Source organism: Hippocampus comes, unplaced genomic scaffold (genome assembly GCF_001891065.2).
Source record: "Hippocampus comes isolate QL1 unplaced genomic scaffold, H_comes_QL1_v1.1 scaffold86, whole genome shotgun sequence".
In the NCBI taxonomy this organism is placed as follows: domain Eukaryota; kingdom Metazoa; phylum Chordata; class Actinopteri; order Syngnathiformes; family Syngnathidae; genus Hippocampus; species Hippocampus comes.
This window is the reverse complement of record NW_017805882.1, coordinates 2,768,505-2,780,124: the sequence shown is the minus strand read 5'-3', so window position 1 is coordinate 2,780,124 and position 11,620 is coordinate 2,768,505. Positions and strand designations below refer to the sequence as shown.

The window sequence follows — 11,620 nt, the reverse complement described above, 5'->3', positions numbered from 1 at the left end:
GCTCTGCTGGACAGGTGAGTCTATCAGATCTCAAGGCTAATTTTACTTGCAAGGCTGTTCCCAAAATGCATTCGGAGCTTACAGTAAGTATTGAGCAGCAAACTTGTGTTTTTCCAAAGTGATGAAGCTTATGCATCTCATTGTACTAACTTAAATTGCATATCACGGCAGACATCTCAAAATACATAGTCTTCTGGGGGCTAAGCATATATTCATACATTTCTGTAGAGAGGAATATAGGCCTCCTGTCATATAGGTTGTGTTATCGGGCATCCTTCTAATTCCCTTGAACAACCAAGATTGAATTTTTGAACTCTTTATAATTTCTATGATCTAGTCCAGTTAAAGTCCAGGGGAGGAAGCCCCATCATAGTCAAGAGGATACTAATGTGATGTGTGTAGTTCTTCATAGCCTCTTCATTTTGCTCTCAAAGTGCACGGAATTGATGGATTTTTAACAGAATGTCGAAAAAATTTCTCCCCGGGGGGGCACGACCCCGGACCCCCCTAAAGGGGCTGTGTTCCCCTTGGGGCTAAGCCCCCCTTGTTCTTGAAACCTAGTGACGCCCCTGGGGGGGGGGGGGCTGACCGTTCAAAATGCGTTTCTTGTTTGAATCTCACCTCTTATTGGTCTGTTTGAATTTTTTCCTCCTCCTTTTTTCTCCCATTGGATCAGGGCATTTCCGGGTAACTTTATAAATGGGGGCCTGCTCAGTTTTCGTTACTTCACTGAACTGCCACACGCAGCAATGGAAGAGCACGATATGAAAGAGGACGAGGAGGGAGAATTGAATTCTTCAACAGCCTCTTCCTTCGTGAACTCTGAAGGGGAGTCTGATAACGATTATTTCCCTCCAAACTCGACAGAAGAGGAAGACTCTGAGGAAAATGCGGAGGAGGAGGAGGAGGAGGAGGAGGAGGAGGAGGAAGAAGGGGGACAGCAGCTGATACAGGAGAACGACCAGGAGGAATATGACGACATGTGGTTATCAAAGGACAAAAAGATTTTGTGGTCCTCGAGCAATGAGGTGGCAGGACATTATGTCCCCCCTCGAATCCCCTCCTCTGGGCCAACATTGTATGCTATAGCCAGGATCAAGAGCCCAGAGACAACATTTAACCTTTTTTTCCCAGATAACATCATCCAGCTGATTTTGGACATGACCAACCTACACGGAAAGAGGACCCTCAAGGGCTGGGTAACCCTAACGGCACAGGAGCTGCGGGCATACATGGGGCTGCTGATCCTGGCTGGTATGTACCGATCTAAAAACGAAGCTACGCTCAGCCTCTGGGACAAGGAGATGGGACGTCCGGTGTTCGCCGAGACAATGACGCGTGGGAGATTTGCGTATATCAGCCGCGCCCTGCGCTTTGATGACGAGCAGCGAATGCCACAGCGTCACCAAAGAAACAAAATGTTCCCAATTGAGGACCTCTGGTTGAAGTGGAGTAGCCTCCTACCAAAGATGTTTTACCCAGGGAGGGATATTTGCATTGATGAGCAGCTCGTCCCCTTTAAGGGTCGCTGCCCCTTCAGGCAGTACATGCCCTCCAAACCAGCGAAATACGGATTGAAAATCTGGGCGCTTTGTGATGTCGCCACCTCATACGCATGGAAGCTTGAAGTGGACACAGGGACACCTCCAGAAGGACAGCGGGAAACAAACGTTGGCATGCGAGTCGTTCTGAACCTGTGTACCGCTTTGGAGGGCCACACGGTCACAGTGGACAATTTTTTTTCCTCAATACCCCTGGCTCTGGAGTTAAAAAAAAAGAAAATGACTCTCGTCGGAACCATCAGGAAAAACAAACGGGAGCTCCCTCCACAACTCCTCCAACTGACCAGTAGACTTCCCCTTTCAAGCGAATTTGCTTTTACAAACTACATGACCTTGGTGTCTTACATCCCCAAAAAGGGAAGAAACGTTTTGTTGTTAAGCACAAAGCACCATGAACCAGAAGTGGCGGGAGAAAAGAAAAAGCCGAAAATTATATTGGACTACAACAAATGCAAAGGCGCAGTGGATCACCTGGACCGCGTAAGCACACCTTTTGTCTTTCATCAAAGCTTTCTATCGAAGCTGTATTGTCATCTGTTTGTTTGTTTACAGGCATGTGGCGCGTACTCTACCCGCAGGCGGACACTAAGGTGGCCCGTGACCCTTTTTTACCACATGTTGGATACGTCTTGCTTCAATGCGTTTGTCTTGTACACACAAGTAAACCCAAACTGGAACAGCCAAAAACTATACAAACGGCGGGTTTTTCTGTCAGAAGTCGCAATGGCGCTTGTTCAGCCTGAAAGTCACAAAAGACGGGCAAAGAACCCTCCAGTTACAAAGAACCTCACAGTTACGGATGGCCAACAGGCTGAAGTGGTAGTACACCCCCGGAGAAGAAGGCAGTGTGCACATTGTGTAAAACGACTGAGAGCATCAAATTCCTGCTCTAAGTGTGACAAAGCGATCTGCCACAAACATACCAAGGCAACTTGTTTTAATTGTTAAAAAAACAAAAAAGGGTTGATTGTGTTTACTCTTGTATTTGTATTTGTTTTACTGCATTGACAAATTCTGTTACATCAAAATTTTGAATAGTTGTGACATTTTTAACTTTTCAAGGTTATAATTACCACACACACACAAACATATATTTAACTCTCATACTATTCGTAATGGTCATACTACTTTTATTGTTTTAATACAGGGCAGATTAAAAAAAGGCAAAAAATATACGCATGGCTATGTCTGACGCCACGAAACACTTTGAGTGGTTGAATAACAAGAATAAATCTGAAATTACTTCGTTTAAAACCTCAAACGCAGAGCCAATCTCAGGATATATTTTGCATTTAAAGGATTTTGTCTAAAAAAAATAAAATTATTCAATACTATTCAATACTCTTGTGAAATACCCCCCCAAAAATGTTTATATATATATATATATATATATACATACATACATATATATATACACGCACACACAAAACTTACAAAAAGTTGGGAATATTCGGCTTTCAGGTAAAGTTTATGGAAAATGTAAAAAGTTCACACGACATTAAAGTAGGACATTTAAGAAAGATGCACTGGCGATTTCCTCATATCAAACAATTGAAATAAAAGTTAATGGTGGGCACCCCACAACAACAAAAAAAAAAAATCCATCTTGACAAAATCTCATGCTGCTAACAAATTGATTTATTGTCTACGGAGGTATGGCATCACACTCTTTTTGAAGGGCAGCCCTCAGGTCATTGAGGTTCTGAGGTGCAGTTTTGAGTCTCTGCACAGGACTCAGTTGATCCCACAGGCTTTCAATAGGATTCAGATTTGGAGAACGTGCAGGCCGTTCCATTTGAGGTTCACCAGTCTCCAACAGCCGTTCCCTGATGATGCAACCTCAGTGAGCTCGAGCTTTGTCGCCCATTAAAATGAAATTAGGCCCATGTTGTTCATGTAGGGGCACAATGACTTGATTAATGTTATACAGGTAGTATGGGATTTTCACAAAAGGGCAGTTCTGTTCCGACTGGATAGATACACCTTGCCGTCACTGTTAACACCGCTGCCACCATATCTCAAACGTTGTTGGCCATCATTTCTGCTCAAGGTGAATTGACTTTCATCAGAGAACAACTCAGAGAGGCCCACCGTAAATGCTCATGCAAGATGAGGACGCCTGTGCCTGATGGTGTGGTCAGGTACCCTTGCAGGCGATCTAGCACGCAGACCACGCTGATGTAAACGACTTCGAATGGTCTGACGTGACACATGGCTACCTCTCACCTCCCTTAAACGTGCTTGGAGTTGAGTGGCCTTCATCATATGGTTTCTCAGGGCATTGTTCACAATGTAGCGGCCATCAGCATGCGATGTGGCCAAAGGACAGCCATTTCCACATCGTTCTGTGACGCTTCCAGTCTCTTGGTAGCTTTGTTGCAACCTGCCGATGAACACTTTGTGACACTCTAAGCTCAGTGGCCACTTCCGTTTGAGAACGTCCTGTTTGAAGCATCTCAATGGCAAGGTACTGTTGATCCATCGTTAGGTGTCATGATGTCAAAATGAATGCATTTTAAGCTCATCCTGAAATTTCACCTGAAAGCAAAATATTACTAACTTTTTGGGAGGGGTGTGTGTGTGTCTCTCTCCCCACACATTTGTATATTCACATACATAGACACCCCGCATATTAAGCAGTTTCAGATAAAACACACACACATCATAGTTAAGTTTTCCTATTGGTATAATACTGCCGTTATGGTCTATAGAGGGCATAAAAAAAATACCTAAGTATGTAATTTGCGAATTTTCCCAGTGTGGGACAAATAAAGGTTATCTTATGTATGGATAGCTCCGATGTCACTGAATATTTTGATTAGTAGGAAGAAAAAAAATGCACACCTCAAATGCAGAGCCAGTCTTGAGACAAATGTTGCGTTTTGTGGCTGCCGCCCCGATGCAAATGTGTGGCTAATAATTTAACGGCAAAGCTGCAAGTATGTTTGGCTTATTTTGTAAACGTGCTTATAATATCAGTCCGAACCTCAGCAGCGACAAACCGCACCACGTCACTGTTCATGGGGCGGGGGGTCCGTAGGGAGCAGTAGACACTGAAATAGGCAACATAAGTGCGAGCAAAAAGTTCTGAAGTTGGTGTCGTTCTCTCTTCTGCGATCCTCTCCTCTGCACTGCTACCTCAGTCCTCTTTGGGCTTGTTTCAGTAACGAATCAAAGTCAAGCTCCTGAAACCTGCTCTTGGCTGGAGACGGCTCTGCATCCACTTTTGCATCTGAGGAACACAGTTTGATAACATGTTCAGTGATCCGGGGTCGGCTTCAAACTGTCCAATTTTCGACGAACAATAGGTTCATGATAACAGCGCACTTTCTGGAAAAATGTACAGTACAGTGGAAGCTCTAAATCTGAATGCCCTTTATGTATTCCAGCAACATTTAAGGAAAAATGATACCTTTGAACGTGCACAGAAGTTTTGGAGTTCCAACCATCGCCTGCATGCGGCTCAGACATGACATGAAACTTCGGGAGCGTTGCTTTTAAATGAGCTGATATGAACGCAGGTATATTTGGCAATATATACTGGCGCAATTGGCAGAGGTGCAAGTTCACATCTGATTCTCTGCTCAACATAAAGTAGAGTAAAAGTGGTTCGCAATCTATTAAATAAAAAAATTAGAATGTCTTTATATGTAACAATGAGTACAAAATGTACTAGAATTGCTCAGAGGGAGCAATTGTGAGTTTATCGATTGGATTATTTTTCATTTCACCTATTTCCCATGCCAAACAAATGAAATCCTCGCAACTCAGTTCAGTTCCGAGTAGTGTCTACAAACGAATTGCGTTGGGCCTCAGAGGTTCCACTGCACCTGCCTGGTTACACTCACCTAAATCGGCATAGTCTGAATTACAAAACTGTCTTCTGCCTCCAAAGCAGATGTCAAAGGGCAGCTCATCGGGTCTTCTTAGTTTTGCACCATTGTCGATGGCTGCAAATGCATCATCCATGCGGTAGAACGTAACAAAGCCATAATGGTCACTTTGGGAAGCAAACAAAACCATTTTAGTACTTCACAATATGGACTCACAGCACACAGGAGAAATTTTGGGTGTACCTACCCTTGATCTCTAAAGTGCAGCGACACGCATTCTACTTCTCCGAAATAAGAGAAGCGCTCCCTCAGTTCATCGTGCGTCATGGACCTGCGGATGCGGCCGACGTACACAACTCTGCGCTCATCCTTTGGTAAAGAAATTTTAGATGCAAATGAGCACGTGTTGGACAGCAGATAATCACTCAGACACCAGCTGACATGTTTGGGGGGTAACGGAACACATGTACTGACATTACGTATTCAGGAAAAGAAGAACTAAAGAAGAGTAACCTCCTGAAATGAGGCCATGATTGAGAGGGACGGCCGGGGGTAGTCGTATTGTGTTGCTTGAGGTGACATTTTTGGACCGCCGCAAGACGGGCCAGGGCTAAAGCATTTGCCAAGAATGTTTTCATGAATCAAGAACGAAAGTCGGAGGTTCAAAGGCGATCAGATACCGTCGTAGTTCCGACCATAAACGATGCCGACTCGCGAATCAGCGGCATCATTCCCATGACCAGCCGGCCAGATCCCGGGAAACCGCCAATCTTTGGGTTCAGGGGGGGGGGTATGGTTGCAAAGCTGAAACTTAAAGGAATTGACGGAAGGGCACCACCACAAGTGGAGCCTGCGGCTTAATTTGACTCAACACCGGAAACCTCACCCGGCCCGGACATGGACATGATTGACTGATTTTCTCGATTCCGTGTGTGGGGGTACATGGCTGCTCTTAGTTGGTGGAGTGATTTGTCTGGTTAATTCCGATAACGAATGAGACTACGGCATGCTAAGTAGTTACGCAGCCCCCAAGCAGATGTCATGCGGCCTCGCGGGGAGGGTCGGTCTGTAGCCGGGCATTCGTCCCCTGCCCGGCCAGGCCTCCTAACCCGACCAGCTGATAGGACAAGACTGTTGGACTTACTATGGCTTTCAGCTTCTGAAGTCTTGCCTTGTGTTCCCTCTTCAGTTTCCAGGACTTTCTGGTGATGGAGAGATAACATTTTAGTAATAGCAAGACGACATTTCTATTATTACAGCGATACATTGAATAATAAGTGCCTCAACTAGTGGGTTTTTCAAAGGACAAGCCTATGCTTGGTCGATTTTTTGCCTTGTGGTGTGAACCAAAATTTTAAGGTGCAAGCAAGCTTCAGATACACCGCCATTCGGGTGGAAAATAAAGAGCAATTAAGGTACTGTACCACATCAGCATGTGGGTAAACAGCCAGTCACGATTCACTTCCAGATATTTCTTCAGCAAACATTCATTCACACAAATACAAAATGTCAACAAGGAGCTGCTGTATGCCAGTACTTACGCCTTGACACACACATACAGAGTAACAGGCTAATCTGACCCATCTCCATTGTCACCCAATTGACTTAAAGGGGAATTCAATCCATAAATTTTCTTCAAAAAATGTTCAATGCACCCTCACTAGTCTAAACACGGCATTCAGCTCAGGGCTCAGGTAACAATTAATCACGGCGCACCGGTTTTCTGAAGCTGAGCCATGATAGGTTGTTACCTGGGTGCCGAGCATCTGTGACTTAAGTTTATGTCTTAGTAGTGCTTTCTTTAATTGTGTTTCTATACGATACAGCATAGTTTGCCAATTGAATACTTTTTTTGGGGGTGGGGGTGGGCAGAGAGGTCTGGAACGGGTGAATGGCATTTTAATTCATTTTATTGGGGAAAATGTATCTGCTCGACAAGTAAATACATCAAATGAATGAAACTTGCAAGTTACGGTACGATTCTATTTTCATCACTAATTGGGTAGTGTGGCTATCCAAACCCCTTCATTTGCAAACTCACCTGTAAACGTTTCTCCTGCGCGTATGAAAAGTTGGTGAGGAAGGAGACGGCGACCGGGAGCGAGACCATGATTGGGGTCTCGATCTGTTAGATGTTAAACACGTACAAGACAGTTTGCGGCGCCGAGGCGGGGAAGGGGAGGCGGAGCGAGAAGGGGACGATGACCAAGACCTGCTTCCTGAATGCTCACAATGGGACCTGTGGACACGCACGCACAAATAACAGTTGAGCACAAAACGCTAACTGAAGATCAAGAGAGGGTAACGCGACTACCTTTTTGGGGAGCGGGATGGAGAGCTGGACGATGATGACGAGCAAACGTCAGAGAGTGGGGATCTTCTCGAGTATCTCCTCTTCTCTCGCCCTCTGCTCGGAGGGCTGGGTGGAGGTGTAAGTTGGGTATATGAAGGGGCTGTCGGGGTGCAAGTGGATGAGGCTGACTGGTATTTCTCATCAGTTCTGACGGGAGAGTCACATTTCATGATGGAGATTTGATTGCACTTAACAAAAGAGGAGGTCTCTTCCACTTCACGAGTGTTCCTGAGAAGAGAAGGAGGGGCTCTTGGATGCAAATCATCCACAGGCATGCAGTAATCGTGATCTGTGGACACCGATGAACATATGTGAGGAGGTGCAGCGAGATCTGTCGCGTTTGTCTTCCTGCATGGCAAAGGGCGAGGATCAATGATCTGAATGCCCTTGGATGCTGGTGTTCTCCGTTTTACACTGACAACTTCCTGAGTGTCGAGAATGACTTCAGTGCTGACAGGCTCAGGAGCGACTTGTTCCAAGTTTCTTTGGCGCTCCAGATATTTGATGGCGCGTTTTGCTTTCATGGAGTACAAAGTTCTGACAGGTTTGGGTTCTTTCGTGGAGGTCTGCATAGGCATAGAGTTCCTCTCAGTGTCTTTGTGCAGATTTGCGGGTAAAGCATTTGAAAATATAGCTGGATCGGCCTCTTCAGCTGCAAGGGAGACAACCACAATGGGTCATGTGTGCAAATGCGCATTATACATTACACTTTATACATACAAGGGGAGTTCACAATTGCACTTTCTCAGTTGTCCAGATTTTTTGCGTGTGGCTAAAACGGGGTGCAGTGACGCACTTGGGCCCGTGGCATGAGTTGGCCCTGACCGACAAAAATGGACTTGTGCAATCTTTCCTGCACATCTTCTCTTGGAAGTCAGTGGCTCACGTTTCAGTGAGTCTGACGTTTGTATCTTGCTGCTGGCGCTAATCTCTCACTCCAGTCAGCTGTTCAACTGAGGGGTGGGTGTGCCAACAGAGCTGTGCCAAATTCAAATAATTAATTTGCCTCAGAGCAATATTGTGACCATTTTTTTTTTTTTTTAATGAGAGCAAGCATTGATCTTTTGGGACACTGCTTGAATTTGCGGGACACATAAATTGAGCTCCAAACCCTGTATGTGCATGCGCTATGCGGGACGATTGGTCACCCTAATGCTCTACTGTGGCCAACAGTACAAAATTTGGAATCATATGCTGGACAACATTGTTTCTGGAACAGATATATCGACGTCCGGTCAGTCAGTAAAATTACAAAAGTGAAACCAAAATGACCAACTATCTACATGTACTGTATTTGAAAACAACAACAAAAATATAGTATGCCAAAGAATCACTTTGTTTCTCCTCAAACTGCTCCAACAAGCTGGTAAGGTCACAGGCTTCAATCCCTTCAACAGAAGAAACAGAGAGTGAGGTCAACAATTTCCTTGTTTCTGCGTTATCCATCCATTATCTAAATCGTTCATACCAACATCATCTGATAAAAGTCGTGCATGTGTTTGGTCTGTACCTGACTCAGCTGCAGCACTTAGGTTGCGACAGGTATGTTGAAATGATGGTCGTGCTTTCTCGGAAAGAGAACATCCTGTGGGGCCCTCTGCTAACACTTTCCTGACTGACTGGCCTTGGTCACACGTTACTGGATCCGAATTTACTGACTGAGAAATATGAGGCATGAGGTTTTGTGGTTTCCTGCATTCTGAACTGGATTTTGTTTGAGGCGTAATTGGGAAGTAGCACTCCACTTCATTACTCGAATGAGGTTCCACAGTGGACTGTGGTATTTGTGATGCTGCAACTGAGTGTTCAACGCTGGACATGAGAGAAGAGTGAGAATTAGATGGGTTGGGCATCGGGCTAACAGGCAAGTGAATGATGACAGGGTTTGGGGGATCAGTGCTGAGCGGTGTCCGATTCTTTAATGGACTTGTCTTGCTTGCAGCTCCTTTAACTGGGGGGTCTCTGTGCTCATCACTGCACTTTGAACCATCAAGTGAGGTATGTTCAGATTCACTTTGAGGTGATTTGGATCTGCGATGCCGAACAGCCAACAATGGCTTCTTGTCGAGTGGTCCGGGAGGATGACGACATGTTGTCTTGCAAGGAGCTCTTTGGCGTGGATCCGGACTGATTGTAGACTTTTCTATCAGGTGGAGTGAAGACTTCATCTCACAGAGGTTTTGTCTCTGCCCATGTGAACAGAGAATGGGGGTCAGTTCTTTGGGGGGCTTGGGAACAGAGGGCCACCTGGTCGTGTTACTCCCCTTTTTCTCCACCAGAGGCTGCCTTTTCTGTCTCATCTGCCTGTACTCTTGGAGGCTTAGCGATTTGGCTTTGCCCTCACCTTTTGGTGGTGGAGCCTCAGCCTGGTTATTTAAGTCTGATAATATCGATGCTGTTGTTGGGGCTACAAGTAATGGGTCGTTGGGTGTATCTGCAGCGGCGACGCTTGGGAGAGTCTTCTCATCAAATCCAACCTCCACAGACTGATCAAATGAAGCCACTTGAACGGGGCCGAAACTGACTTTTTTCTTTGCTTTGGGGAACAGACCTTTGGATGATTTGCTCGTGAGGAATGCGCTTTTTAGTGGTGCGCTGCTCTCTTTTTTTGCAATCCCCTCTTTACCTTCTCTCTCTTTCAGGGGGGTATCATCATCATCAGATACGACATTAATGTCTTCATCACTGTCTGCAGTTGGCTTCTTATACTTCCATACTTCTCCCTGGGAGAACATTGTGTGTTTCTGCTGTAGTTTGTCCCAGGGCGATAGTGGTCCAGCTGTGCCCCGGTGGTCTCTCCCCTCCTCCTCCACATGCATCTTAAGGCAATAGGGATGCATGAGTTTCACTAGGTTGACCAGAGAAGATGTAGTAAAGATGTTCACTTGAGTATCTGCTTTCTTATTTGGACCTTGAAACAATGTCCGACTTTGGTGTTGGAAGACTGGCTGAAGTCTGGCTACTTTGCTCTTGTCTTCTTTTCCTGCGCCATTTGTGGTTCTCGGTCTAAGTTTGGCGGTAAAGGCTACCTCATCCTAAAAAGAGATGGAAACATAGGAAATAGTTCAGATGTTTTGCCACTACAATCTGGCCCATGCCAATGTTGTCAGATGACAACATTTTGAAGAATGACGTATATTGTTTGACTGAACGACAAACAGCATGACGCGATTCTCATGAAAAAAGCAGATTGCCCTGGTTGCTATAGTTATTTAGAGCACAGGTGTCAAACCTAAAGTCTGGAGGCCAAATTTGTCCTGCCACGTCCTTTTATGAGGCCCACGAAAGCAAATCATGTGTGTCACCTGGCACGATCCTTGCTAAAATGTGCACCGAAAAATTGCCATGTGTAATAAATAAGAAATGAGATTTTGCAATAATGTTGTTACCCTGTTTACACTCGAACAATAATTGAACAAACTATTAAAGTTGACTAATTTCAAACCTGGTAATCCATCAATTTGTGGTCTACAAGTAATAATACGATGAGACGATTAATTTGGTTTCGGTGTCAAAATGGCCCTCCGAGGGAAGATGCAACTCCAAAGTGGCCCTTGACAAAAATGAATTTGACACCACTGAATTCGAGGAAAGGCTGAGAAGAAAGGAGAAACTGTGGATAAAGCCCAAAATATGACAACAAGAGGTTATTTTTAAAGATAGTCACCAGGTTTTTAGATGTGGATCACACCGTTTGCAAATTTCTCCAGGGTGCATCCACAACATCTTTTGAGAAGCTGCTGGCAATGATAGCTGCATTTATTTACCGCAAGAACAACAACTTAGGTGCATCCAATTTGTGGGCAGAAATACTCTCTACACTTCTGCTTTTTCACCACAGTAACATTTTGAAATTATGAATATATATATAT

At 44.9% G+C, this 11,620-nt stretch overlaps 3 protein-coding genes across 3 annotated transcripts in view; 1 reads left to right on the top strand and 2 right to left on the bottom strand.

The window, feature by feature from the left end:
- The window catches only part of ogal (O-GlcNAcase like), a 15,972-nt gene extending 13,321 nt beyond the window's left edge, over nucleotides 1-2,651 (bottom strand). Inside the window, exon 1 of the mRNA XM_019889348.1 lies at nucleotides 2,636-2,651. The gene's annotated coding sequence lies outside the window, so the exon portion shown is untranslated. The remainder of the gene's footprint in view (nucleotides 1-2,635) is intronic.
- On the top strand, nucleotides 617-2,545 carry LOC109527422 (piggyBac transposable element-derived protein 4-like). The gene is made up of 2 exons (XM_019889350.1): nucleotides 617-2,042; nucleotides 2,115-2,545. Exons 1-2 carry the CDS (start codon nucleotides 750-752, stop codon nucleotides 2,508-2,510), a joined length of 1,689 nt encoding a protein of 562 aa, XP_019744909.1. The 5' UTR covers nucleotides 617-749; the 3' UTR covers nucleotides 2,511-2,545.
- Nucleotides 2,652-4,230: 1,579 nt separating the features above from the next.
- Nucleotides 4,231-11,620, bottom strand: part of LOC109527501 (peroxisome proliferator-activated receptor gamma coactivator-related protein 1) — a 10,977-nt gene continuing 3,587 nt past the window's right edge. The window contains exons 4-11 of the mRNA XM_019889488.1: nucleotides 9,259-10,783; nucleotides 9,083-9,136; nucleotides 7,710-8,400; nucleotides 7,437-7,634; nucleotides 6,540-6,597; nucleotides 5,643-5,764; nucleotides 5,411-5,562; nucleotides 4,231-4,794 (exon numbers count right to left, since the gene is read on the bottom strand). Of these exons, the coding sequence (XP_019745047.1) occupies nucleotides 4,697-4,794; nucleotides 5,411-5,562; nucleotides 5,643-5,764; nucleotides 6,540-6,597; nucleotides 7,437-7,634; nucleotides 7,710-8,400; nucleotides 9,083-9,136; nucleotides 9,259-10,783 (2,898 nt within the window). The 3' untranslated portion in view covers nucleotides 4,231-4,696. The remainder of the gene's footprint in view (nucleotides 4,795-5,410; nucleotides 5,563-5,642; nucleotides 5,765-6,539; nucleotides 6,598-7,436; nucleotides 7,635-7,709; nucleotides 8,401-9,082; nucleotides 9,137-9,258; nucleotides 10,784-11,620) is intronic.

Coding starts and splice junctions, on each gene's coding strand:
- LOC109527422 (XM_019889350.1), top strand. CDS start 750: ATGGAAGAGCACGATATGAAAGAGGACGAGGAGGGAGAATTGAATTCT. Junction 2,043..2,114: donor CAGTGGATCACCTGGACCGC/GTAAGCACACCT, acceptor GTTTGTTTACAG/GCATGTGGCGCGTACTCTAC.